The sequence below is a fragment of the Schistocerca cancellata genome, chromosome 9, assembly GCF_023864275.1.
Source record: "Schistocerca cancellata isolate TAMUIC-IGC-003103 chromosome 9, iqSchCanc2.1, whole genome shotgun sequence".
In the NCBI taxonomy this organism is placed as follows: Eukaryota; Metazoa; Arthropoda; class Insecta; order Orthoptera; family Acrididae; genus Schistocerca; species Schistocerca cancellata.
The window spans coordinates 122,609,260-122,635,766 of record NC_064634.1 but is presented as its reverse complement, the minus strand read 5'-3'; the positions used below and the strand labels follow the sequence as shown (position 1 = coordinate 122,635,766).

The following is a 26,507-nucleotide window of genomic DNA, read 5'->3' as shown; positions in this document are numbered from 1 at the left end:
AGTTATGTGTACTGCATTATTTTGGAGCAGTTTGATATTGTGCACTGAAATTAGGAGCTGTTTGCGTGTCTGCCGACTGTGCAACTTGACACCAGGTATATCAGGGCGAGTGTTTTTTGTATGAGAGTGATAGGTATACTCGATGCATAAATAAAATGTACGTTAAGCATTTGTGGGACGATATAGAATATAAGAGAGTTCGAGTTGGTTGTTATTTATTCTACTTGGAGGGTCTGTTAGATCGAACTGCTGAGGCGAGTAGCTACGAGAGCCCGAGGGATGTGATTGCAGCATATCTCCGTCTCTCAGCAGTTAACTAAAGATGGGGAGAGCAATGTTCTCGGCTTAGGTACTGGGGGTGTGCTCTGGCCATGTGCTAGACCGTGTGGATTGAACAACAGTATTAGGGTCATAGTTTAGCTAGAATATTTATAGAGGAGTATGTTCGACGAGAGTATAAAGGTCCAGACTGTGATGTGGGCGGTCTCGCGCTCGTGGTGTGCGAGAGAGGCAAAGCACACGATTTTGAGTCATCACAGGTGACTTAGGTTAGTGGCTTCGTTTGCCACAATTTTCTTGTGTTTGGTAGCGAAACACGAACTGACCATCAGATTTGAAGCTTGGCTTATTTGTATAGACAGAATATGAAATAAGTTAATGTAGGTTAGTACACGTTAGTGTACGCTAGTAAATGGAAGCAAGCATTAGTACATGTTAGCCAATGAACATGGGTCGATAAAAAGACGTGGTGGTCGGTAGGGACTTTAACTCTTTCATTTCAAGTCCAGGTGGGTGTGGCAGTGGCGAAAATTAATTCGAAGTCTAGGTGGACGTGGCAGTTTTCCGCATCAGAGAGGTTAATTAATTGATCAGATTAATTAAATAGTGATGCGGACTTTGTTACATTCACTTGCGGAGGTACTGCGCTAGGTGCACGCGATGGCTCATGTGTACGGATGTGTGTTTTCACCAAGTTCCTGGATTAGATAATCGAAGCATGTGGGCTGAATAATGAGAATCAGGTGACCAGTTAACTTAGTGAGAGCGTTCTTTGTCCGACAGAGCCACGTGGTCGATCGCGCGTTTCCCACTCCGTAGAAAAAACATTAGAGTTCGAGCGTGACGGTTCCTGTCTATCGGTCTTGAATTGCAAAGTTTATGGAAATGAGGGCGTCCTTTTTGCCCCATCACACGTGCTGGTGGGGCGGTATGTGGTGTGACGGTGGTTTGGACATAGAAAGCGTGTCGCTTCCTGTCCGTCGGTGCTGAGAATTTGCGAACTTTAGGACTGATATAGCTTTTAGCGTGTCACGTGATAGAACTTTCCAAACGTCTCGGGCGGTTGTGTGAGGTAGATATCGGCAGGTTCGAACCTGCTCAGAAAAATAAATTTGGGGTGGAACATGTCCTTTGTCCAGCACGTGGTCGACAGGTTCCATCCTGTCCAGCGTTAAGTGCTCGCGGGCGTGGAAAGATGTTTACGTAGTCAGACTCTGAGGTGAGCGCGGCTGACTGAGGCGCCGCTCGCCGCCTACCTGGCGCGCTGGCCATGGGGGCTGTGCGGGCACCGCTGGTCAACTGACGTCAGCCGGCCACGGAGCTGCCGATGAAGCGGGCACAGCCGGCCGCACGTACGTCAGCTGTGCTCTGGAGCTTCGCTGTGTGAGCATGGAGAAGTCAGTTGGGACACACGTGCATGACCGTAATGTCTGAAATAAAGAGTCATTTTCCAGGTATTTACAGAAGACTAAGTCCGTCGCATGTATGGAGGATGTGTGACGTAAGCGGGGCGGCAGCGCAGCGATTGTACATTTATTAAGCACTGCGAGAGCGAGTCAATCAGCGAGAATTCTAGTGTAGTCCAAACGTGCTGTTATACAGTCATGGCGGATTCCACTGTCGAGCAAACGTTGCCACCAATAGTGTAGCACTGCATTCTCGCTCGCACTAGGGCACGTGTTTGGACGTTGAGCGGTCGGCATCGACAGGTTTCAACGTGTTCAGGAAAACAACTTTGGCGCCAAAAGTGTGGCAGGGAACAGCCGACCGTTGTGTGATTCAGCTCCGAGGCAAACAATTTTGGCGGGAAACGTGCGGAGGCGACGAATACACGTGGTGAGCAGAGAAGGGGCCGCTGTGACGACAAACTCGGCAAGTTCCAGCGTGTCCAGCGAAAACGTGTTTACGACATGGGAGTGATCGCTGGGCTCGCCCCCAGCGCGAGTGGCCGGCCACCTCACGTGACAGGCGTCGGCAGTGTCACCGCGCGCTGGCCGGTTGGTGGCGAGGATTTGAACTAATTCAGTTGGAGCGCGGACGTCGTGGTGACTGCACTGTGATATCAAAGATGTGTGTGCTGACTGTGTTGGAGAACAAGTGATGACCATACTGCTTGAAATAAAGTCTTCAGTCCGTTCTCCCCTGCAAAATAAAAGGACATGACTTACATTACTATAAGTGCAGTTTATTATTTGACGCGATTATGATAGGCTACCAGTGAAAAAAGATAAGTGACGGTGATAGTTCGTACATGTGATCGATTATGGTATTGGGATTTGAACTTGGGATAGATTTTTGTTATGGATGTGAGGCCAATGGTTTCCCCGCCAAGGAAATCGGACATCTTGAATAAATAATAAATGATAATATTAAATAGAAGTACAGTTTTCGAGACATTATCGTGTTGGAATTTTAATTTGGCGCAATTTTCTACTGGAGGTAGGCCTATAATAATAAATAATAATAATAATAATAATAAATGATAATGAATGATAATAAATGACAATGAATGATAACGGATGTTAATAAAAGATAATGTATTATAATGAATATAATAAACACAAGTAAAGTTTTGCAGCGATTATTGTGTTGGAATTTGAATTTGGAAGGCATTTTCTAATGAAGGCATGTCAATTATATTAAATAATAATAAATGATAATGAATGATAATAAATGATAATGAATGATAAGAAAGTCAAGTACGGTTTTACATGTATTATCCTGTTGGAATTTGAATTTGGAACCTATTTTTTCTGGAGGATTAGGTTAGTGGACACAGCCCAATTGGTCTATTTGAATAATAATAAATGATAATGAATGTTAATAAATGATAATCAGTAATAATAAAGACTAGTTTGTTTTTGCATGCATTATCCTGTTGGAATTCAAACTTCCCGCCATTTTTTCTTCTGGTGGCTTAGGTTAGTGGACATAGCACAATTGGACTATTTTCCCGCCAAAATTCAGGATTCCCGTCATTTTTTCTTGAAGTTAGGTTAGTGGACATAGCAGAATTGGCCTATTTTCCTACCAAAAGCCGCCATCTTGGATGACGTCATGTGATGTTGCCAAGTCTACACGCCGCCATCTTGAATGACGTCATCGCCGCCATCTTGAATAAATTTGGTAACAATGGAAAGTGGGGTGGCACGAACCTTATCCCACTACTGTCGATAGGTAGTTTGTCAGATAGGGATGTTAAGCACCTGCATTCAGTGCATACGTTAAAGATACAAATCTCATATGCTGCCTGGAAAAGGCGATTGTGGATGCACAAACAAAACCGTTTCCAGTTAGGCTGTTAAACAATCACTCAGTGTCTCTGTCAACAAAGGCATACTGCATTCACTTTCATTGAATGGCACACTGCAGCGTTTGTGAATCGCAAAGCTAGAATCAAATAGCAGAATCTTCAGACCTGGAAGAAATCGACAAGAAGAATAGGTTTGGCTCTTCATGAGTTCAGTGTTACTTAATTTGGGTGCAGCGACTGTACGGGTTATTCCTTTTAGGCAGATATGGGCTGTGACGTGCACAAGCTAAGGGAGATCATCATTTTATGGAGTCCACTTCGAGGTCGCTGACTCTCGTAGCTGACGAGGGTAGCCACAGTTAAGTTCTCCGGCACAGCTTACGACTGCCAAAGAAGCATGACAAGGTGACATTTCCGATGGCTTGCTCTGGTTGTCCGAGCTTCGAGTGGCAAAAGCTATGCTAAGCAGGACTTGATACCAAAGGCTGAACAACTGAATTTCTTGCTGGACGCTCCAAGTGAGCAAATAAATTAAAAAGGCCGGCCGGTGTGGCCGAGCGGTTCCAGGCGCTTCAGTCTGGAACCGCGCGGCCGCTACGGTCTCAGGTTCGAATCCTGCCTTGGGCATGGATGTGTGTGCTGCTCTTAGGTTAGTTAGGTTTAAGTAGTTCTAAGTTCTAGGGGACTAATGATCTCAGATGTTAAGTCCCATAGTGCTCAGAGCCTTTAAATTACGAAAAGCTGTCCTCAGGGATTAGTTTGCGGACCTGTTAACCACTCTCGGAACTATTAGGCGCCTCAAATGCAGTGGGTGGAACAGTTCCCCACGTAGATAGCACTCAAATTTTGGTGTCTGTTGGTTCCAGAGCAAAGCTAGAAGAGACAGTGAATGGTCCACAGCAACGGTGTGTGAACAGCAAATTAAAAAAACTGCTTAATTGTAAGTTATTTGTAACCAGGAATCCTTCCATTACTTTGGTGGTATTTCAAGAAAAATAAATACTGTTTGAAGGTAGCTTTGTACACAAAGTGTGGACAAAAAGCCTTTTTCGACACATACAGCCACAGGTTCGCAAAAAAGCATAAAAATTTGATACACTCTAGTCCATGTCAGCGGTACAGATTACAAAATACCGTTGTACTCTGGGCGTCTGCATCACAGCGTCATCTTAAATGCAGTAGCCAATTTACTATAGACTGTGCTGACACATCAACTGCAGCTAAACAACTACAGATCATACTGAGGGGACCACAACAAAGGGTATGTCTAAGACTCTACAGAGTCTTCAAAATTAAACCAGCTCAATACTTGTTTGGAGTTCTTGGAGTATTCACAGTCGATATAGCTGTGAGATATATGGCTGCATCATACTGTCTATGGCGAGAAAACCTGAAGAGTATCTGTGACTTTACAGGTTCCAAAATGATGAATAAAGACAGCTTAAAACACTGAAAAATAAAATGACAGCTTGATTGTGATGAACTTACTGAGTATTCTATGAGGCTTCAGGATTGCAGTCAGATCAAGTTGACTTCTTGCCACAATATTTCGGATGGCAACTGTTCAGCCATCATCAGATGAGTGCCCGCCTCTGGAGACTATACGTTTTTCTTCTTTATTGTATTTTTATGCCCCTGCCTTATATGGGCTCAATCTGCCGCTTTTCAGCCAAGTGGCATTACAAAATATAAAAATGTGGAAACTTATACTTAAGAAAGGGCGGAAAAAGGGGATATAAAAACACAAGATGATGATGATGATGATGTTTGGTTTGTGGGGCGCTCAACTGCGTGGTTATCAGCGCCCGTACAATTATCCAATCTTTGCTCAGTCCAATTTCGCCACTTTCCTGGATGATGATGAAATGATGAGGACAACACAAACACCCAGTCATCTCGAGGCAGGTGAAAATCCCTGACCCCGCCGGGAATCGAACCCGGGAACCCGGGCGTGGGAAGCGAGAACGCTACCGCACGACCTAGAAAAACACAGTAAAAGAAGACAATGGAAGTTGAAATATAGACAGGGATGTTCTTTGGGGGGGGGGCAGTTAAAAAAGTCGACACAAAGTTAAAATAACACAGTCGGCGAGCTGTGGGGCACTTAAAATACACTGTAGCCATACGCACTTGTGAAAATTCGGCTCCCGTATAAAAACACAGAGAACAGAGACACTTAAAAGAGCCACTGTAAGTGACGGAGCAGCAGCAGCACGGAGCACACACGGAGAATAAAAAAAAATCTGATAGGGGCCTGCCGAGGGTTGGGAGGCCTGAGAGGAGGGAAGAAGAGGGGAGAGGAAGGTGCATTGAGGAAGGGGATGCTGGAGGGTTGGGAGGAAAAGAACGAAAAGGGGGGGCAGGGGGGCAACAAGAGACAGGAGATGGCTGAGGTGTGAGATGGAAGGCAAGTTAGGAGGGACCAAAGAGACACAGAAGGGAGGCACAGGAAAGAGAGGGGAAGTAGGAGGGAGAAAAACTGCTCAGGGGAAGGGAAGAGGAGGGGAGAGGGAGCCCTGAGGAGTAGGAGGGGGAAAGTGGGATTTTAATTGGTAGGATGGGTCCAGATCAGGGCAAAGCTCAACATCTGGGAGAGGTATGTGCAGGAAGTTGCATTGTGAAAGGTGATGGAGGGTGTGGAGATGGAAAGAGGGCGGTACACAATGGTAAAGGTGCAGCAATGGGCTAGGGGTGAAGAGGAGTGAAGACACCAGGGGGTGCAGGGAATCACATCGATGAACGACGTGCAGGGTGCAGATGTGTTCTAGAAATAGAAGAAGATGGGGAAGGGGATGAGGTTATAGACCATTCGCTTGGGGGATGGAAGGCAGATACAGAAGGTTAGGTGGAGTGCATGGCGTTCTAGGATTTGTAGGGCTTTATAGAATCTGGGAGGGGTGGAAATCCAAGTGATGCTGGCATAACAAATGATGGGGCAAATCAAGGATTTGTATGTGTGAAGGATGATGGATGAATTGAGTCCCCATGTCCAGCCAGACATGAGTTTCAGGAGGCAGAGTCTATTGTGGGCTTTGTGTTGGATTGTAAGGAGATGGGAAGTCCAGGTGAGATGACAGTCGAGGGTGAGGCCGAAGTATTCCAAGGCAAGAGTGAGGTGGATAGGATGACCATAAATGGTGAAGTACAAACTGCAGAGCTGGAAGGAGTGGTTGGTATGACCTATGATGATTGCCTGGATCTTGGAAGGGTTGATGCGAAGGAGCTACTGGTTGCACCAGGCAGTGAACTGTTTGAGGCGGGTTTGAAGGGTACATTGTGACTGTTGAAGGGTAGGATAAAGCACCAGGAAGGCGGTGTTATCAGCAAATTGGAGGAGGTGAGCAGGTGGGTGAGGTTTGGGCATATTGGCAGTATACAGGAGATAGCGTAGAGGGGAAAGGATGGAGCCCTGGGGCACAATGGTAGTGGGATAGAAGGTACAGGAGATGGTATTGTGGATAGTGGCATAGGAGGGACGGTGGGAGAGGAAGGAAGCAACGAGATGGACGAAATTGATGGGGAGAGCATAGGTCTGGAGTTTGAAGAGGAGCCCAGGATGCCAGACATGGCTGTAGGCGTTCTGGAGGTTGAGGGAAACAAAGATAGAGGGGCGACGGGAGTTAAGTTGGAGGGAAAGGAGATTGGTAAGGTTAAGAAGCTGGTCGTGAGCTGAGAAGGAGGACCAGAAGCCACACTGGATAAGGGCAACAAGGTGGTGCTGGTTAAGGTGCTGATGAATGCAGCAGGAGAGGATCGATTCTAAGAACCTAAACACGGAGGTAAGGCAGATGGGCGAAAGGAAGAGGTGTCAGAGTGGGGTTTGTTGCGTTTAGGGAACAGTAGGACATTGGAAGTCTTTCACAGGTCAGGATAAAAGCCGGTGAAGAGGATGACGTTGTACATGGTAGCAAGAACAGCCAGAAAGGACTGGGGGATTCCTTAAGGTGGCGGTAGGTGACATCATCATGACTAGGGGCGGTGTTGTGTATGGAATGGAGGACGAGTGTGATGTCATGAGTGGTGATGGGAGTGTTTATGTCTGAGGAGGGTAACTGATCCAAGTACCAGAAACTAGGGCCGAGCAGGGGACAGAGGTATCAGTGCGTTCAAGGATGGTGGGGAAGAGGGAGTAGTCAAAATGGGGATAATCAAGAATGGAGAAGACCTTAGAGAGGTGGGAAGCAGAATGGTTAACCTTGCTGAGGGAGACAGTAAGTTCCCGGTATTGGCTGTATAGCAGAAATTGGCACAGAAACGCATTTGTATTGCCGGCCGTCACAGGAGCATCCTCTACAGAAATCCGCGCCCTCTGCAAATACTGACCTGTAGGTGGCACGCAGGCGCACATGTGAAGGTGAAACTACATATTGACCGTGGAAGGTGGCGCAGTCCTTAGCACACTGGGCTCGCCTTCGGGAGAATGATGGTTGAAACACGGGTCCTGCCATCCTGATTTAGGTTTTCCGTGATTTCCTTAAAATCGCTTTAGGCAAATGCCGGAATGGTTCCTTTGAAAGGCCACGGTCGAGTTCCTTCCCCGTTGTTTGGTCCCCTCCCCGAAATCAACCAACCAAATTTCATGTCTGCCTTCTGTCGGAAGCGCGCTCGCATCGCCAAAAACAAACGTCAGATGTCGCCAGACGTGTCATTACGAATAAAATGTTTTCTCTCAGAAGAAATTAGAGAGATCACTGGGTCCGACGCCTTGTCCAGTATAAAACCGCCTTCATGATTTATAATTTTTTTACTAGACATATTTCTACAGATTCTTTAATAACTGAATCCCAAAAATTTCTGGCTAGGGCTAAGATTTTTGTGGCAGAATAATCCATAGAGTGTCCTGAGGTAATACAATGCTCAGCTACGGCCGATTTACTGGGCTGCGAGAGGAGAGTGTGGCGCTCATGTTCAACGCACCTTTCATGTACTGCTCATATCATCCGATCTTTGTAAGCTTTGCCACGGCGGCAAGAAATTTTGTAAATCCCGGCCTTCTGCAGACCCAAATCGTTTTTTACAGAACCGAGAAGGGCACTACGTTGGCCGGAAACTCGCTTTAACTTGATGTTTCCTTAGAATCCTGCCTACTTTAGACGAAACGTTGCCGGCGTATGGAAGGAACGCCCTGACCTTGAGCTGCTCCCTATCTTCTTGATGTTGTGGGTGGTCACGTTTCTTCCTCCTTAGCACTGTACTAATCTGCTGTAGAGAGTAACCATTATTGTTGAACACCAACTGTAGATGTTCTAGCTCCTTTGTAAGGCTGTCTCTATCAAGGACAACATGAGCCCGGTGCACCAATGTTCTAAGGACGCCAGTAATTTGTGAATAGTGATGGCAACTCGAAGTTTGCAGATAAACATCCCTGTGTGTGGGCTTACGGTAGACAGAATGTCCTAATGACCCATCCACTCTCCTGGTAACCAAGACGTCCAAAAACGGTAAGCAACCATCCTTCTCTATTTCCATAGTAAACTGTATGTTTTTGTGGGTTGAATTCAGATGTTGCAAGAAGCGTGACAGTTCTTTTTCACCATGAGACTACACTACAAAAGTGTCGTCTACATATCGCCAGAAGTCTCTCGGTTTACGTTCTGCCGGATCAAGTGCCTTTTCCTCAAAACTTCCATAAAAAGTTTGCTACCAAAGGGGAGAGAGGACTTCCTCACTCCTCTCTAGGATCCCTCTCATGGATTCATTGTTACTCATCAGCAGTAAGTTCAAAGCTGATGTAACAGCGCTATTTCATAATGCCTTTCCCCCAACCACTTTTTATTCAACACTGAATAATTTGAACATGGGTAGTCCTCTCTTTGCTCTGGTAGCAAATCTTTTGGTGGAATATATTTAGGAGAGGGCACTTGACTCGGCATTAGTTAAACCAAAAGTCTTCTGACGATACGTGGATCATTCATTTTTAGTCTCTCATTTACCGGCTGCCTTTGGGCAAGCGTCTTCGGGCCAAGTTTTGGTGTAAAGGTAGCGATGTGATCTAACAGTCTCTGACTGGAAGCTACCCCGAGACCTTCCCTGAGCCTGATGATATCCCGCACGCTGTATCCTTCTTGCAGCTAACCTTGTTAGACTACATCCACGCACCTCCCTACCAGGACGATATATCCTCGCCGTCCAACCCTCCACAAACCACAAGTTCTACTCCTCCTTCGAGAATCCCGTCGCATGTACCGCTCCCTTCTGCGCACTCGTCACTAGGATACACTCACGCGCCGCCGGCGGATACAGAGACATATCAGGAATTTATTAAATGCGAGAAAACACTTGGATATGGGCCAGTCATGCACCATATTCAACACTACACTCCCCGTCAACTCTTCCAAGTACTGGAAAGCATTCCATCGACCCATAGGCAACGACCCCATAACTCGTTACCTGCTCCTCCACAAAAACCATCTCTTACCTGATAATCTGAGAATAGCTAAGCACTTTGCATCATATCTTTCTAACGCCTTCACCACCTCTGATGACCCTCATTTTGATGACTCCCTGTACCCTGCCATTGACAAACGCACTAACTCTGCTGTACCGGCCCTGGCTTCCAGCTTTCAGTACTTGGGCAATATACCATATACCGAATGAAATACGCCAATCACAACACATGACATAAAACTCATACTTCGCAGGAAATGCAACACATCCCCTGGTGACAACTGTTTCACTTGTTGCTACTTAAAAAAAAAAAAATACTCTCTCCTTTCTCGTCACTCTTGTGACCCTTCACACCACTATCCTCACCACAGGTTACTATCCTGAGCTTTGAGAGCCTCCAAAATCCTCCCTTTCCTCAAACTGCACTACTGATGCCTCCTTCTATCGCCCCATATGCCTCACCTTAGTGTTCAGCAAGGCCTTCGAATCCATCCACTCTCAACACAGCCATCAAGACCTGAGCCAACACCACTTTTTCGCAGTTAACCAGTGTGGTTTCCATCCCAGTTTCTCTTCTCATGACCTGCTTCTATACCTAACCATCTCCTATCCCACCAGCTCAACTCCTGTTAATCTGCTGTTTTTGTGTCCCTTGACCTGGTCTACGACTGTGTCTGGCATTCTGATCTCATTTTCAAACTCCAGACATCCATACTTCCAATCACCTTTGTGCACCTTATTGCATCCTTCCTATGTAATGCTCATCCTTTGTTGCTATTAACAATACCAATTCCCGTACCTTTCATCCCTCTGCAGGAGAGTTTGCACGAGTGCCACAAGGCTTCGTCCTCTCTCCTCTACATTATCTCCTCTGCACTGCTGATATGCCCAAACCACCTTGGCAGTCTTCCTCGTTCAGTATGCTTTCCTTGGAGAAAGATTTGGCGAATTCTTGTAAACGTCGCGCAGAAATGGCTGGAAGGCAGTAGTTATGGGACCGATTGCCCCATCAGATGGCAGGCGCGGTCGATGTTAATATTTTGCAAACGATTCTGCGAGGCAGGTTGGTTACGTCACCGCTCGCAGGATAGAAGTCATGTTCCGGCAGGCACTGTATACAAATGCGAAGAAATCAGGGCTGAGTAGGGCACCGACGTGCTGTGAAGGACCCACTGGTTGCAGTTACAAAGCACCTAGTGACCTGTGTGTAGGGGCCGAAGTGGGCTGAGGAAAACTGACGTTGTAATTAACAAAGAGCACTCCCATTGTCTCCCCCAGAGGAACTACATCAGAGGCGTAGTAAAAACATGTATAAATAAGCGAGCCCGGAGGCTCAATGGAGGCAGTCGTGTCTCCATTCTGTCTGCGTCTAGAACCGGAGAGAAAGACGATTATTGAAGTTTCAGGCCAACCACGACGACCTTTTGGTGATGGTTATTGGCAGCCAGTTACCCCCAACCTCTGCGTCATTTCTGTAGCGGGGCGCATCGCACCTTGGTGCTACACTGGCATGAGGAACGAGAGGACTGCTGGTCTCCGCTCTCTGGGTGGCATCTTCCGGCAGACTGTACGCTGCCGTCAGCAGGGGCGGGGCCGGGGCGCGAACTCGGAGACCCCAGTGTGCAAAGCTGTCTACAGACACTGAACGAGCTGCCCTGTGCGGACAGCCGGAGCTTCTTAAGGCTCGCTACAACGACGGCGGTCGGTTGCTTCCCTCTGGCGCTCTACATGGGGTCCACGAGTCGCGCTTGAAGGAGCGGTTAGCCGAGTTCCGATTCCGGGCCACGGGCACAGTTAACGCACGCGGCGGACACTTAACAGTGGCGCCAGTAGGGTCAGTACGTCCGTAAGGCTGGGTAACCGGACGCCAACGCAGCTGATTCCAGCATTGGCGCTCACCCACAAGCGCTCATATTGACATATTACAGCCCCTGCGCTTGATGGGGAGAAACGGGGGGGGGGGAACCAAGGGGTTGTAATAAAGACAAAAAATGGAAAGAGAAAAGTTACCAAGGGGTTGTAATAAAGACAAAAAATGGAAAGAGAAAAGTCACGACTGTTGTGCGACACAGATACAAGCTGAGAACATAGCGTGAGGAAATGTAGATTCAGTTAGGGAATTCTTTGCTGGATTCGTCAGGATAAGAAGAGATCCAGTCGACGGACTAATGAAGCTTGAGTAAACGACATCAACAAACCTTTACTCTGCTGGATGAAGCTGACTTTCGTGATGTGCGGAGAAATTAGAACACTATGACATGCGGCAGTAGTTGTCAAATTGTTGATGATGATGATGGTTATTCTACAATCTAATGCCATATTGACTGAAACTTCCTGGCAGATTAAAACTATGTGCTGGACCGAGACTCGAACTCGGCACCTTTGGCTTTCGCGGGCAAGTGTCCTACTTTTTCTTTTACTCGAACCTCCGCCGGGACCAGCTACACAGTCCATGACTACAGCGCCTTAGACCGCTTTTTTTTTTTCAACTGAATATAGAATTAAAAATTGACCTTTATAAAATAAAATATTTCTGGGAAACGTAAATAAGTGGACTTTTTTTACATAATGTTGTAACATTAACAAACATAAACTGCTTCTATCAGTTTTTTTACATAAGACGATTACCTTTTTTAAATAAAGTATTTCTGGGAAACGTAAATAAGTGGACTTTTTACATAATAGTTAAAAAAACAAAGCAATGACGGACCACGTTCCTCTTCTTGAGAGCGTACCTCGCTAATCCCGTTATACCTCGCGTTGGTGTCGGGTACGTCTTCACGTGTGGTGGTGCATCCTCTCCACTGTCCTGGTCCTTTCTTATCCGGATACTTATAGGCAATAATTACATTCTCCTACCCGGGACACTCCAACTGGGTGGGGGAAGAAGCAAGGCACTCCCTAAAAAATTAGCGTAATACGTTCGATATCTCGAATGTCTCATAAGCTGTGAGTGTTGTTCTTGTAGTAAGGCCCAAAAGTCGAATACATTCTTACTGCCGTCTCGGAAAAGATAAAGCACAGTCAAACCTCGAATCCAAGTACTGCGTTCGTCTTTGTTCGGGGATAATAGGTCGTATCTGGGAGAAGTAGTATCCGTGGTTCTATTGCTTGCGGCACCACTCGAAGGAGGAAGGCAGTCTTTTTTTTTTTTGACCAAACACCATACGTCCGCCGAAGGCCCGCATATCAGACGATGTTCCTCTGTGTCTATAACATTGCACTGCGCACACAGTGGCTTGTCTGCCATATGAATTGTATGCAACCTGTAACGAGTCACGTATTTCCCATTTACCACCTGATACTACAGTGCGCGCGTTCCCGTATCAAGGTGTGGGTGGTGCACTGTTCGCTATACCACTGACCACATAACTGTTGGTTGGCGGCGCTCTACCATTATTCGGCCGTCGTCGAGTCAAGATGTGATATGTGATATACATCACGTGCCGTTGCCGTCCTGGTAGTCAGTAGTTCCATATGTACATAAATGTGTTCCACAAAAAAGGTTCGCATATGGGCAAGCGATGGTGAGATGTGAGACACCGCTACCGGAGCCGAACGAGAAGGTGGAGCGAGTTCGTCTATCAAGGTGCCCGTCAGACTTGTCCGGTGTCGTGTCCACATCTTTATCATTGTGGTTACATAAATAGCCACCGCTCGGTAGCGTACGTGGACTAGTCCAAGACCTCCACGACTACGAGGAAGGGTGAGGGTTTCGTATCCGACCTTAAAAAAGGAGACTTGTGCTCACAAAATATCCTAATGCCGCCAGGATTCGGCGCGCTAACACCACCGGCATAGGAAGAACTTATGCCAGGTGGAGGATGCGAGAAGCTAGATAAGTGTTGGCAAAGGTGACCCGTTGTATCATATCCAGTGCCCTTAACCTGTGACTTCGGACACTTGCACGAATTGTTTGCAGAAGATGTCTTTAGCTCAGTCCCGCCGTGCATCGAACGTCTGTAATGAAGATAATTCCTAGGCATTTCATCTTGTTGATGGGCTGTAATGGTGCTACACTTCCTGTCGGGAGTCCTCTCCCGATGTTCATCGCTCCCGACTTTGCCATGTTCAGGCGACTTCCCGTAGCCATACAGTACAAATTAATCCAATGCAGGGCTGCTCTTGTCTCGTCGTCTAACCGTGCTAAAAACACTAGGTCATCCGCATATGTTCTGCATATAAACTTGTTGTGCCTTATGGCCATTCCTTGGAGTCGATTCCGGAGCCCGCAGAGCAGCGGCTCGACAGCGATGGCATACAATATCGTCGACTGCTGGCATCCTTGTCTGACCGATCGTGAGATGGTGATGGGCCCCACCAAGCGTCCATTGATGCGCACTCTGGATGCGGCTCCGTGGAGTAGTCTCATAACGACGGTGAGAAAACTTTCCGGAAACTTCATTTGCGTCATCACTTCCGTGAGATAAGCGTGGCTCAGCCTGTCAAAGGCGCGATCGAAGTCTATCGATACCAATGCACCCTGGAGATGACATGTTGATGCCAGTGCAATAACATTGCGGTAGTCGCTGAGTGCCGTTTGTATATTGCTATCCCCTCCTAGGTGGGTTTGGTCGAGTGACATCACTTGGCGTATTACGCGTTTGAAGCGTGTTGCGAGTATCCTGGTGTAGTCGCAATTAAGAAGGGTCAGTGGCCGGTAGGCCTGTATCCCTGTGCCGCCGGATGGTTTGTGGATGGGGATGATCATTCCTTCCACGAAGGAGGGTGGAAGAGGCACGTTGGGAGACATCAATTCGCAGTACATGGCAGTCCATCGTGGAGTCATGAGATCTTTAAATGTACGATAAAACTCTAGCGGAAACCCGTCGGGCCCGGCAATTTGCGCGACGCTCCCTTTCAAGCGCTTCCATTACGTCGTCAGCTGTGACTTCCCCTGTTAACTCCCGGTTGGCCGTCTCGTCGAGACACGCGGAGAGCGTTCGTCGGACCTCATGAAAGGCTGCCTGATCGTGTTCCGCTTCTTCATGGAGATAACCGTAGTGTTCCACAAAAGCGTTGGCAACGTCTTTTTGCGTTGCCATATGGCGACCATCTGGCAGTACGATCGTCTGTATTAAGATTCTGCGGCTACGTTGTTTTTCTCTGATAACGTGATACATCGATGGTGATTCTCCATGGACGCGTTCAAAGGCCCTTGCACAGACTGCGACGCCCTCCAGACGGCGGCGCGTTATGAAAATTATTTGGGCCTGCGCTCGTTTTATACCAGCACTACGGTCCTCTGAAGGCGCTTGTACGGAAAGTTCGCGGGGCATCGTGAAATAAAATTCCGTCGTGTGTCGCCTCCACATCATCAGCTCTCTTCCGTATGCAATTAACGCCCGGCGCAATGCAGGCTTAACGCATTCCAGCCACCACTGCAACGTCGTCGGATATGTCGGGAGGCGTCGTTCACACATGTGCCAAGTGTCTTCGATGAAGAGTCTGCACTCCGGTTCCCTGAGGTGTGCTGTATTCAGTTTCCAAACAATGCGGCTCCTCCACACTCGTTGACGACTCAGGGAGACCGTGCATATATATGCTATGTGATCTGAAAAGGCGACGGGCTACAATGCCGCATCGAGGATCGCTGGTTCGAGACGAAGTGTTACGTAAATGCGATCGAGACGACTTGTGACGTAGGTGTATCCGGGTCTGTTGCCATGTATCGTCTCCCCTGTATCAATGCGATTCATGTCCAGTATCAGTTGCCGCAGCTCGGGGCATGAATTATAACGTGGGTGTTGATCTTTTAGTGCGAGCACACAGTTAAAGTCGCCTCCAAATAAGACATGTTCATACCGGCCTAAGAATAGTGTTGCAATCTCCTCTGCGCAAAATCGGGATCGATCGCGCCATCTGTCGGACCCCGACGGTGCGTAAATATTAACGACCCGTACTCCTAGCACTGTGAGCGCCAGTCCTCGCGCTGATGGCAGATACACCACGTCTTCGGCTACTATGCCGCCACGTAGAAGTATCGCTGTTCCGCTGCCGCCGTCGGTAGTAGGTGTAATGTATGTATCGTACTCATAGAGGTCGGGAAAGCTCTCAACACATACTTCCTGCAGAAGAGCGATGTTGACGTCTGACGCATGCAACATGTCTCGTAATAATTGCAATTTGACCGGCGTTCTGATCATATTAATATTGATAGAGGCTGTTCGATATGCCTACCGCTGTTCCTCAGTGCGTAAAGCGCACATGAATGCTTACGTTAATTTGTGTGCTGCCGCCCGGTGACATGCTGTCTGTGCGGCAGTCTGCATCTTCTGCGTGGTTAACATCCGGTGGACGCAGCACTTGCCATTGCGGGTGCGTCGTCGGTCTGTGGCTCAGTATCGGATTCGTCGGCCCAGTTCCTGTGCTGGAGGTCCAGCTCCCGTCGTGTTTCTCCGGCCTGGCCGACCGAAGGCGGTGGCGTTGCTGTGGTGGGTGAAGGGACTCCTTCCGTCGGCTTTCCGTCCGGTGTGTCTGTATTCAAACCCTGTCTCGTATGATTCGCGTCGTACTGCTGTGAGGGAGGTACAACCACCCGCTGCGCATCCGGGCACTGTATCGCCGTTACACGCTGACGTAGGCAGGTATCCGACGGCGCTAGTCGTCGTTTCTTGTGGCGCTTCGGCGATCATTGTTTGCGCGTGTGCGCCTCCGTGTCCGAGTGCGGAAGTGACTCCCGGTGCTCAGGGACGAAAGCAGCAGTCGGAACAACCGTAGGATCGATTTACATACCTCCTACCGATCCTTTCCGATCGGTTATGGGCGTCGTCGGCGCCGGAGTGGCAGAAGTGTACGTCGTTTCGTCACAGGTGGCGGCCTGTGATGCAGTCGGTTGTCGTAAAATGTCAGGATGTTGGAGCTGGACATTCTTCGGGATGGGATCTGTTCGAAACGCGTCAGCATACGTTAGTATCAGCGGCGTCAATGTGGACAGAGGCGCGGGTTGGCCATTTGGAACCTGCACAATCCTCCGCTGCATACATTCGGAACGGACGTGGCCCTCTTTCCCGCAGCCTGAGCATGTTTTGGGTTGTCCATCGTAGATGACTATATCTCTACATCCTCCGATGAACAAATATGAGGGTACATGTTGTGTCAGTTCTGTTCTGATTTGGCGCACCCCATTGAGAACGGGGTAAGTCGTGAAGTTGGACCATTTTTCGTCAACGTGGCTAAGCACTCTTCCATATGGGCGTAAGGCGTCAATGACCAAGTCAGACGAAACCTCGAAGAGAAGTTCGAAAATACGTATGTTTCGTAAAACCAGTCCTGCGTGATCAATAGTTACCTCTCCAACATGCCCATCAGAGTGACGAAATTAGAGTCCATGTTTAGTATTTCGAGCGATTCTGTCACATACTGCATCGTCAATCAGCTTGATGTAAACGACACTGCTCACATGAGCCGGCCGGAGTGGCCGAGCGGTTCTAAGCGCTACAATCCTGAACCGCGCGACCGCTACGGTCGCAGTTTCGAATCCTGCCTCGGGCATGGATGTGTGTGATGTCCTTAGGTTAGTTAGGTTTAAGTAGTTCTAAGTTCTAGGGGACTGATGACCACAGCAGTTAAGTCCCATAGTGCTCAGAGCCATTCGACACTGCTCACTATGGAGAGGTGTATTCTAATAAGTTCGTTGTAGTCAAGTTTAAATTCGTCTCGTAGGAACCTTTCGATTTCGTGGGCTTTCGGTCTCGCATATTCAAAATGGTTCAAATGGCTCTGAGCACTATGGGACTTAACATCTGTGGTCATCAGTCCCCTAGAACTTAGCACTACTTAAACCTAACTAACCTAAGGACCTCACACACATCCATGCCCGAGGCAGGATTCGAACCTGCGACCGTAGCGTCACGCGGTTCCAGACTGAAGCGCCTATAACTGCACGGCCACACCGGCCGGCTCTCGCATATTCATTCGAAAAACTAATCTTGAGAGTGAAGTTGCGTTATGCATGTGCCATTCTACACTCCTGGAAATGGAAAAAAGAACACATCGTGTCAGACCCACCATACTTCCTCCGGACACTGCGAGAGGGCTGTACAAGCAATGATCACACGCACGGCACAGCGGACACACCAGGAACCGCGGTGTTGGCCATCGAATGGCGCTAGCTGCGCAGCATTTGTGCACCGCCGCCGTCAGTGTCAGCCAGTTTGCCGTGGCATACGGAGCTCCATCGCAGTCTTTAACACTGGTAGCATGCCGCGACAGCGTGGACGTGAACCGTATGTGCAGTTGACGGACTTTGAGCGAGGGCGTATAGTGGGCATGCGGGAGGCCGGGTGGACGTACCGCCGAATTGCTCAACACATGGGGCGTGAGGTCTCCACAGTACATCGATGTTGTCGCCAGTGGTCGGCGGAAGGTGCACGTGCCTGTCGACCTGGGACCGGACCGCAGCGACGCACGGATGCACGCCAAGATCGTAGGATCCTACGCAGTGCCGTAGGGGACCGTACCGCCACTTCCCAGCAAATTAGGGACACTGTTGCTCCTGGGGTATCGGCGAGGACCATTCGCAACCGTCTCCATGAAGCTGGGCTACAGTCCCGCACACCGTTAGGCCGTCTTCCGCTCACGCCCCAACATCGTGCAGCCCGCCTCCAGTGGTGTCGCGACAGGCGTGAATGGAGGGACGAATGGAGACGTGTCGTCTTCAGCGATGAGAGTCGCTTCTGCCTTGGTGCCAATGATGGTCGTATGCGTGTTTGGCGCCGTGCAGGTGAGCGCCACAATCAGGACTGCATACGACCGAGGCACACAGGGCCAACACCCGGCATCATGGTGTGGGGAGCGATCTCCTACACTGGCCGTACACCACTGGTGATCGTCGAGGGGACACTGAATAGTGCACGGTACATCCAAACCGTCATCGAACCCATCGTTCTACCATTCCTAGACCGGCAAGGGAACTTGCTGTTCCAACAGGACAATGCACGTCCGCATGTATCCCGTGCCACCCAACGTGCTCTAGAAGGTGTAAGTCAACTACCCTGGCCAGCAAGATCTCCGGATCTGTCCCCCATTGAGCATGTTTGGGACTGGATGAAGCGTCGTCTCACGCGGTCTACACGTCCAGCACGAACGCTGGTCCAACTGAGGCGCCAGGTGGAAATGGCATGGCAAGCCGTTCCACAGGACTACATCCAGCATCTCAACGATCGTCTCCATGGGAGAATAGCAGCCTGCATTGCTGCGAAAGGTGGATATACACTGTACTAGTGCCGACATTGTGCATGCTCTGTTGCCTGTGTCTATGTGCCTGTGGTTCTGTCAGTGTGATCATGTGATGTATCTGACCCCAGGAATGTGTCAATAAAGTTTCCCCTTCCTGGGACAATGAATTCACGGTGTTCTTATTTCAATTTCCAGGAGTGTATATCGAGTGATCGAAACGCGCGAGTACACCAAAGAGGTAAACAACTGCGCGAGCACGAACTTCAACGTCCCGTAAACACACGTCGGAGCCGCAGCACCGCCGAAGGCAGACTGCTGAGCTACCCAAGCACGACTCATGCCCCGTCCTCACAGCTATACTTCTGCCAATACCTCGTCTCCTACCTTCCAAACTTTACAGAAGCTCTCCTGCGAACCATGCAGGACTAGCACTCTGCCGGCCGGAGTAACCGAGCGGTTCTAGGCGCTTCAGTCTAGAACCGCGTGACCGCTACGGTCGCAGGTTCGAATACTGCGCCGGTCGGAGTGGCCGTGCGGTTCTAGGCGCTGCAATCTGGAAACGCGTGACCGCTACGGTCGCAGGTTCGAATCCTGCCTCGGGCATGGATGTGTGTGATGTCCTTAGGTTAGTTACGTTTAAATAGTTCTAAGTTCTAGGGGACTAATGACCACAGCAGTAAGTCCCATAGTGCTCAGAGCCATTTGAACCATTTTTTTTCGAATCCTGCCTCGGGCATGGATGTGTGATGTCCTTAGGTTAGTTAGGTTTAATTAGTTCTAAGTTCTAGGGGACTGATGACCTCAGAAGTTAAGTACCATAGTGCTCAGAGCCATTTGAACTAGCACTCCTGAAAGAAAAGATATTGCGGGGACATGGCTTAGCCACAGCCTAGGGGATGTTTCCGCAATGAGATTTTCACTCTGCAGCGGAGTGTGTGCTGATATGAAACTTCCTGGCAGATTAAAACGGTGTGGTGGACCGAGAATCGAACTCAGCACCTTTGCCTTTCGCGGGCAAGTGCTCTACCAACTGAGCTACCCAAGCACGACTCAGGCCCGTCTTCACAGCTTTACTTCCGCCAGTAACTCGTCTCCTACCTTCCAAACTTTACAGAAGCTCTCCTGCGAACCTTGCAGGACTAGCACTCCTGAAAGAAAGGATATTGCGGAGACATGGCTTAGCGACAGCCTATGGGATGTTTCCAGAATGAGACGAGGTTCGCAGGAGAGCTTCTGTAGAGTTTGGAAGGTAGGAGACGAGATACTGGCGGAAGTACAGCTGTGAGGACGCAGCTCGAGTCGTGCTTGGGTAGCTAAGTTGGTAGAGCACTTGCCCGCGAAAGGCAAAAGTCCTGAGTTCGAGTCTCGGTCGGGCACGCAGTTATAATCTGCCAGGAAGTTTCATATCAGCGCACATTCCGCTGCAGAATGAAAATCTCATTCTGCCATATTGACTCTTCATCAATTTTGACTGTATCAGAAATGTGCAAAGATTTTTGTTTCCGTGTAAAATTTTGTCATGTCTTAACATTTAGCATTTTGTTGACATACTTAAATTATTTATTTACTGCAGTAACATGTTTCGAGGCATAAACTTCATCTCTAGGCTACAATGGTAATAAAAAATAACTTTTAACAAAAATGCAAATAGATATTAAATTTTGTTTTCTACGTTCAGGGCGTTTGCTGTGGTCATCTTTGTTCATACGAAATGACTGTTTTCTTGTGATGTATTTAGTTACCTCCATCGTTAATACACGTTGGAGTGTTCACTAACTTGCAAAGGACTCTTAAAACACGACATCACAACTTTGCAGTTTACAAGATGGTTTAGCTCCATCTTGTTTCTACTGCACAGTAGAGTTGATTGAGACGTCGCGTTATAAGTGTCGTTTCCATATTTGTGAACAATGGTGAGGTAAATGAAAGTACTACACGATGAGAGTCATTTCATATGAACAAAGATGATCACAGCGCACAGCAATACTGTATGAACAACTGTAATATCTATGTGTACTTTTGTTAAAAGTTTCTGTGTCGCTACCGAAGGCTGAAGATGAGACGTGTACTTCGAAACATTGCTACATCAAGTCATTTAACTAAGTCTAGAAAATGTTGTGATTGCTAGCGGTCTCCGAAAAACATTTTCAACGTTACTCTACATTTGCTCTTTGTGCACTTAATTAATGAGAACCTGTCGATCGCTCTACGCATGTGGGATGGCCTAATTTTAGGCAACTTTTACGGGCTTGAAGGTAGAGTACTTCACGAGAACTTTCTTGCATTTATTTCTAAATTAGTATTTTATCAGTTACACGACACCATAAATGTAGACCAGTACTGAAATCGCGGTGAATTAGGATTATTCTTATTATTAAGTGTGAATGTAAATTATCTCGCCAGAATTACTGGCGGCATGAACTACCTGTTCCATAACATGGTGTGCCGCCCAGCAGTAGAGGTAAACTTGGCCACCTGGGACGGGGAGGAATCCAGCACACCGGAACACTGCGCTGAGGTCCTCGCTCTGAAAACAGAGATGCTTACATGACATTTTGTTGTAAAAAAAACACGAGCTGTAATTTTTTATGTTTATTATACTGCAACCAGCTTCAAACTTGAGGTTATGATCTGGCGCAACTAGGATACAGTAAAGAAAGTAAAGAATAAGAGCATACAATTTTATTAAGAAAGATACGTTTAATGCAGTATGATACTCAATTAATTCAGTAAACACTTATTTTTAAAATGTTTCACTACATGTCTACAATCTGAAAAAGTGATAAATGATCATTTATTACTGTGCATATATGTGACCTTATAAGCACAATATGATGTACAAATTAACCATGGTGTCATGTGTCAGGAACAACTACATTTCACATTCAGTCACAAATTCCCGGTGAATGATACAGCATCGTCAAGTTTGGCATACAACGGTATCTGTCTGGGCTGTAAAGTTTAGTATATTTACTGGTCAGAGAACTGTACTTAACTGTCATTATATGTGGTAAGTAGCATTACTCTCTATACATTCAGTGCATCGCTCCATAGTAAACGATAATTTTGATGTTTTTTCCTCTCAGAATAGAAAATAGACTATTGAAACCCTGTCAATTACTTATTAAATAAGGTAGATTAAGTATATTATAAAAACAATCTCACAAAATCTGGAAACAAAAAAAAGTTTGGGCTGTAAAAAATATTAACTATACGTCTTATAAATACTAATCAAAAACCGTCCAGTTGTCCTTTGTATATTAGACTCTACTGAACTGGGTTATAAATATTTGAGTCAATTACGTTAAAAACATAGTACATAGGACATGACTATGCCCAGAACATGTGCACTTATATTTTCTACGCTTAGAGAACTTTTCCATCGCAGTGGAGCTATGATGAATTGGGATATGCCACACTGGCAACATAGGAAATAACAGTACAGCCAACTGTGAAAAGAGAAAAGATCTTCAGAATGGTATGCTCATGGGCGTCCGCATAAATTTCTTCAGTAGGGAGCAAGATTCTAAAACAGCTGGTTTGGTATACTTGATACGTTGAATCTAAAAACGCGTCGAGTCCTAGGAGCTAATTAGACAAGAAGTAAGGAAAATTTATTCCATCTAAGTCAAATTTTAGTTACCCGTTTCCTATTTTAAGGCAAATAACTTTGGTAGATAAAATGCAAAAATATTTCAATAGTATATGGAAAGGACATCTTTTTATGTTATTAACATGATTATAGATGTCTCATTTTTTATTCAAGGATCTGAAATTGCATCCTTATATAATTAACTGTAGTCTATACAAAAAGCTACGAAAAAAGCTGGAAAATTTTTACAGAAATAATTTAGTTGTATTGGGATAACGTGGACTGAAAATTAAAAGCCTGAAATAGAAAAAAATCAGAACTATTGAGAAAATCCGGTTGGGTATCAAAGAGAATAACCAACAAAAATTGGCAAATAAATAATTCTCGAAGTGGACAAAGGGAAGAAACTTAACGAAATGTTTATTGATCTTTTACGTCCTTAGAACACTATGTTAGCTTGCAACCTACATATCTGTTTACGTTAATTGATTTATTGTATAATTTTAATGCTTTATAATTTTTTATGAAGACTGAACTAAATGTATTAGGTTGATGCATATGTTCGTAGCATTTTTTTGCATTTTGGTACTCCGGTTGTTATGGGTTCATTTAACGATTTCATTTTTGTTTGTAGTTCGTTGCCACTATTTGAGTATACATATTGTCACTTTATCATTTGGAGATAGTGAATGGAGCTGTGAACGCTAGAAAACGAAGTGCCAAGCGGAGGAATCTGAACATTACCGACATATTCTTCTGTTTTGAAGAAGAACTATTTAAATATTCATTTTTTATTTTTGTTTATTGTCTTTTCTCTTTTCCGTAAATATTACAATAATTTTCAAATGGCTTTATTTTCAAAGATGTATGTAAGCTGTAGGAAGGGATCACGCGGAAAAACAAAGAACCGCTTCACCTTCAGTTTTTTTTTCTCGAAGAAGAGTCGTCTTTCTTTATCTGTGAGTCGAATTGTAAATACGTATGGGAATGCGTTGTGTGCAATATGCTGAATATTTACCATACAAAAACGTTTCGACAGTGTTTTTCATTGACGGTCCAACGAATCCACAGTCTGGAATCCAGTGAAATCTCATATAAGATTGGGCACCGATCTTCGACACGACGCTTTGTAATAACGGAGGTACGTGCATGCACTTATCTACTTCCTTTTGTGGCGACCTTATTTAATTTTGTTCTTAGGGCATGGTATGCAGCCACATGGAACCTGTAACTATTTTCCTTTTACGAAGTCCGATCCAGTCTATTTCTTTAAAAATAAAATAAATGTATTCTTCCCCCAACTTTTCGTTACATAGGCCACAAGGGACAGTACGTGCGTGCCTCTGAACGAAGTGTACGTTCGCGAGTTTCACATAGGGACACGTAACTAACCAGTATAAATATTTGAGAAACGTAGTATTACTTTTTATTTGTGGTCTCATTTTATCGCGAATGTACGTTCTCTCATATTCTTATAGCCGGTCCGGTGCTATACTTCAGTAAGTTTCGTTCCATACCTTAATCTCTCCGTCGCTTTACGGCGGAATTTATTACGCGATTTGTCGGAAAGCTTTCTGTTTTCAAATTGCCGTGCCGACTGGCCGAAATGTACAACAATAAACGTTATCAGAAGCAAAGGGAGAACTTACAGTTTGCATTCAGTAGAGGGGTGAGAGCAGCGGGGGAAGCTATAAACATTTGCTCCGTGTTAAGGGGGTAATGCCATTAGACAAAGCACGGCAAGAAAATGGTTTTCGCGTTTGAAGGAGGATCATTTTGGCATTTTTCACATTCAGGAAGATGGCTCAAATGGCTCTGAGCGCTATGGGACTTAACTTCTGAGGTCATCAGTTCCCTAGAACTTAGAACTAATTAAACCTAACTAACCTAAGGACATTACACACATCCATACCCGAGGGAGGATTCGAATCTGCGACCGTACTCAGGAAGACCTTTGGTGTTTGATGACCCTTTCAACGCATTAATCCTCAATGGTTCACGTCAGTGTACTTAAGAACTGTCAAATGTGTTGGACTATGATCATTTCATCGTCGTGTGACATTTGCATGAAATGGAGAAGATTCAGAAATCGAGTGTATGTGGATCACATGCTCTAAGACAAAGTCACAAAAATCAGTGGGTGGGTGGCCCTCTGCTTGCTCGTCAACAATTGGCTCGTGAACAGCACCGAATATTCCTATCCTGTAACGTTATTGGTAACGAGAAATAGTGTCTTTATGCTAACATAAGGAAAGAAAGGATTGACTGAGCTCAAACAAAGCAGCAGCTCCAGGTACAAAGGCCTGCACGCATCCACAATGTGTGCATCTGATAGAAAGCGACAGTGTGGTTTACTACGAAAGCAGCTGAATGGGTTGAGAATAAATAAATCTCCAGGTCCTGATGGGATTCCAATTCGGTTTTACAGAGACTACTCTACTGCATTGGCTCCTTACTTAGCTTGCATTTATCGCGAATCTCTTGCCCAACGTAAAGTCCCGAGCGACTGGGAAAAAGTGCAGGTGACGCCTGTATATAAGAAGGGTAGAAGGACGGATCCTCAAAATTACAGACCAATATCCTTAACATCGTTTTGTTGTAGGATTCTCGAACATATTCTCAATTCGAATATAATGAATTTCCTTGAGACAGCGAAGTTTCTATCCATGCATCAGCACGGCTTTAGAAAGCATCGCTCCTGCGAAATGCAACTCACCCTTTTTTCACATGATATCTTGCGAACAATGGATGAAGGGTATCAGACGGATGCCATATTCTTTGACTTCCGGAAAGCGTTTGACTCGGTGCCCCAGTGCAGACTCAAAGCTAAGGTACGAGCATATGGGATTGGTTCCCAAGTATGTGAGTGGCTCGAAGACTTCTTAAGTAATAGAACACAGTACGTTGTCCTCGATGGTGAGTGCTCATCGTAGGTGAGGGTATCATCTGGAGCGCCCCAGGGAAGTGTGGTAGGTCCGCTGTTTTTTTCTACCTACATAAATGATGTTTTGGATACGGTAGATAGCAATGTGCAGCTGTTTGCTGATGATGCTGTGGTGTACGGGAAGGTGTCGTCATTGAGTGACTGTAGGAGGATACATGATGACTTGGACAGGATTTGTAAAGAATGGCAGCTAACTCTAAATATAGATAAATGTAAATTAATGCAGATTAATAGGAAAAAGAATCCCTTAATGTTGGAATACTCCATTAGTAGTGTAGCGCTTGACACAGTCACGTCGATTAAATATTTGGGCGTAACATTGCAGACCGATATGAAGTGGGACAAGCACGTAATGGCAGTTGTGGGGAAGGCGGATGGCCGTCTTCGGTTCATTCGTAGAATTTTGGGAAGATGTGGTTCATCTGTAAAGGAGACCGCTTATAGAACGCGACCTATTCTTGAGTACTGCTCGAGCGTTTGGAATCCCTATCGGGTCGGATTGAGGGAGGACATAGAAGCAATTCAGAGGCGGGCTGCTACATTTGTTACTGGTAGGTTTGATCATCACGCGAGTGTTACGTAAATGTTTCAGGAACTCGGGTGGGAGTCTCTAGAGGAAAGGAGGCGTTCTTTTCGTGAATCGCTACTGAGGAAATTTAGAGAACGAGCATTTGAGGTTGACTGTAGTACAATTTTACTGCCGCCAACTTATATTTTGCGGAAAGACCACAAAGATAAGATAAGAGAGATTAGGGCTCGTACAGAGGCATATAGGCAGTCATTTTTCCCTCGTTCTGTTTGGGAGTGGAACAGGGAGAGAAGATGCTAGTTGTGGTACGAGGTACCCTCCGCCACTCACCGTATGGTGGATT

General features: G+C 46.5%; 1 protein-coding gene across 1 annotated transcript in view; it reads right to left on the bottom strand.

Annotated features, from left to right (window-relative positions):
• The window catches only part of LOC126101223 (odorant receptor Or2-like), an 87,683-nt gene that overhangs the window by 30,500 nt on the left and 30,676 nt on the right, over positions 1-26,507 (bottom strand). Inside the window, exon 4 of the mRNA XM_049911914.1 lies at positions 21,525-21,626. Within this exon, the coding sequence (XP_049767871.1) occupies positions 21,525-21,626 (102 nt within the window). The remainder of the gene's footprint in view (positions 1-21,524; positions 21,627-26,507) is intronic.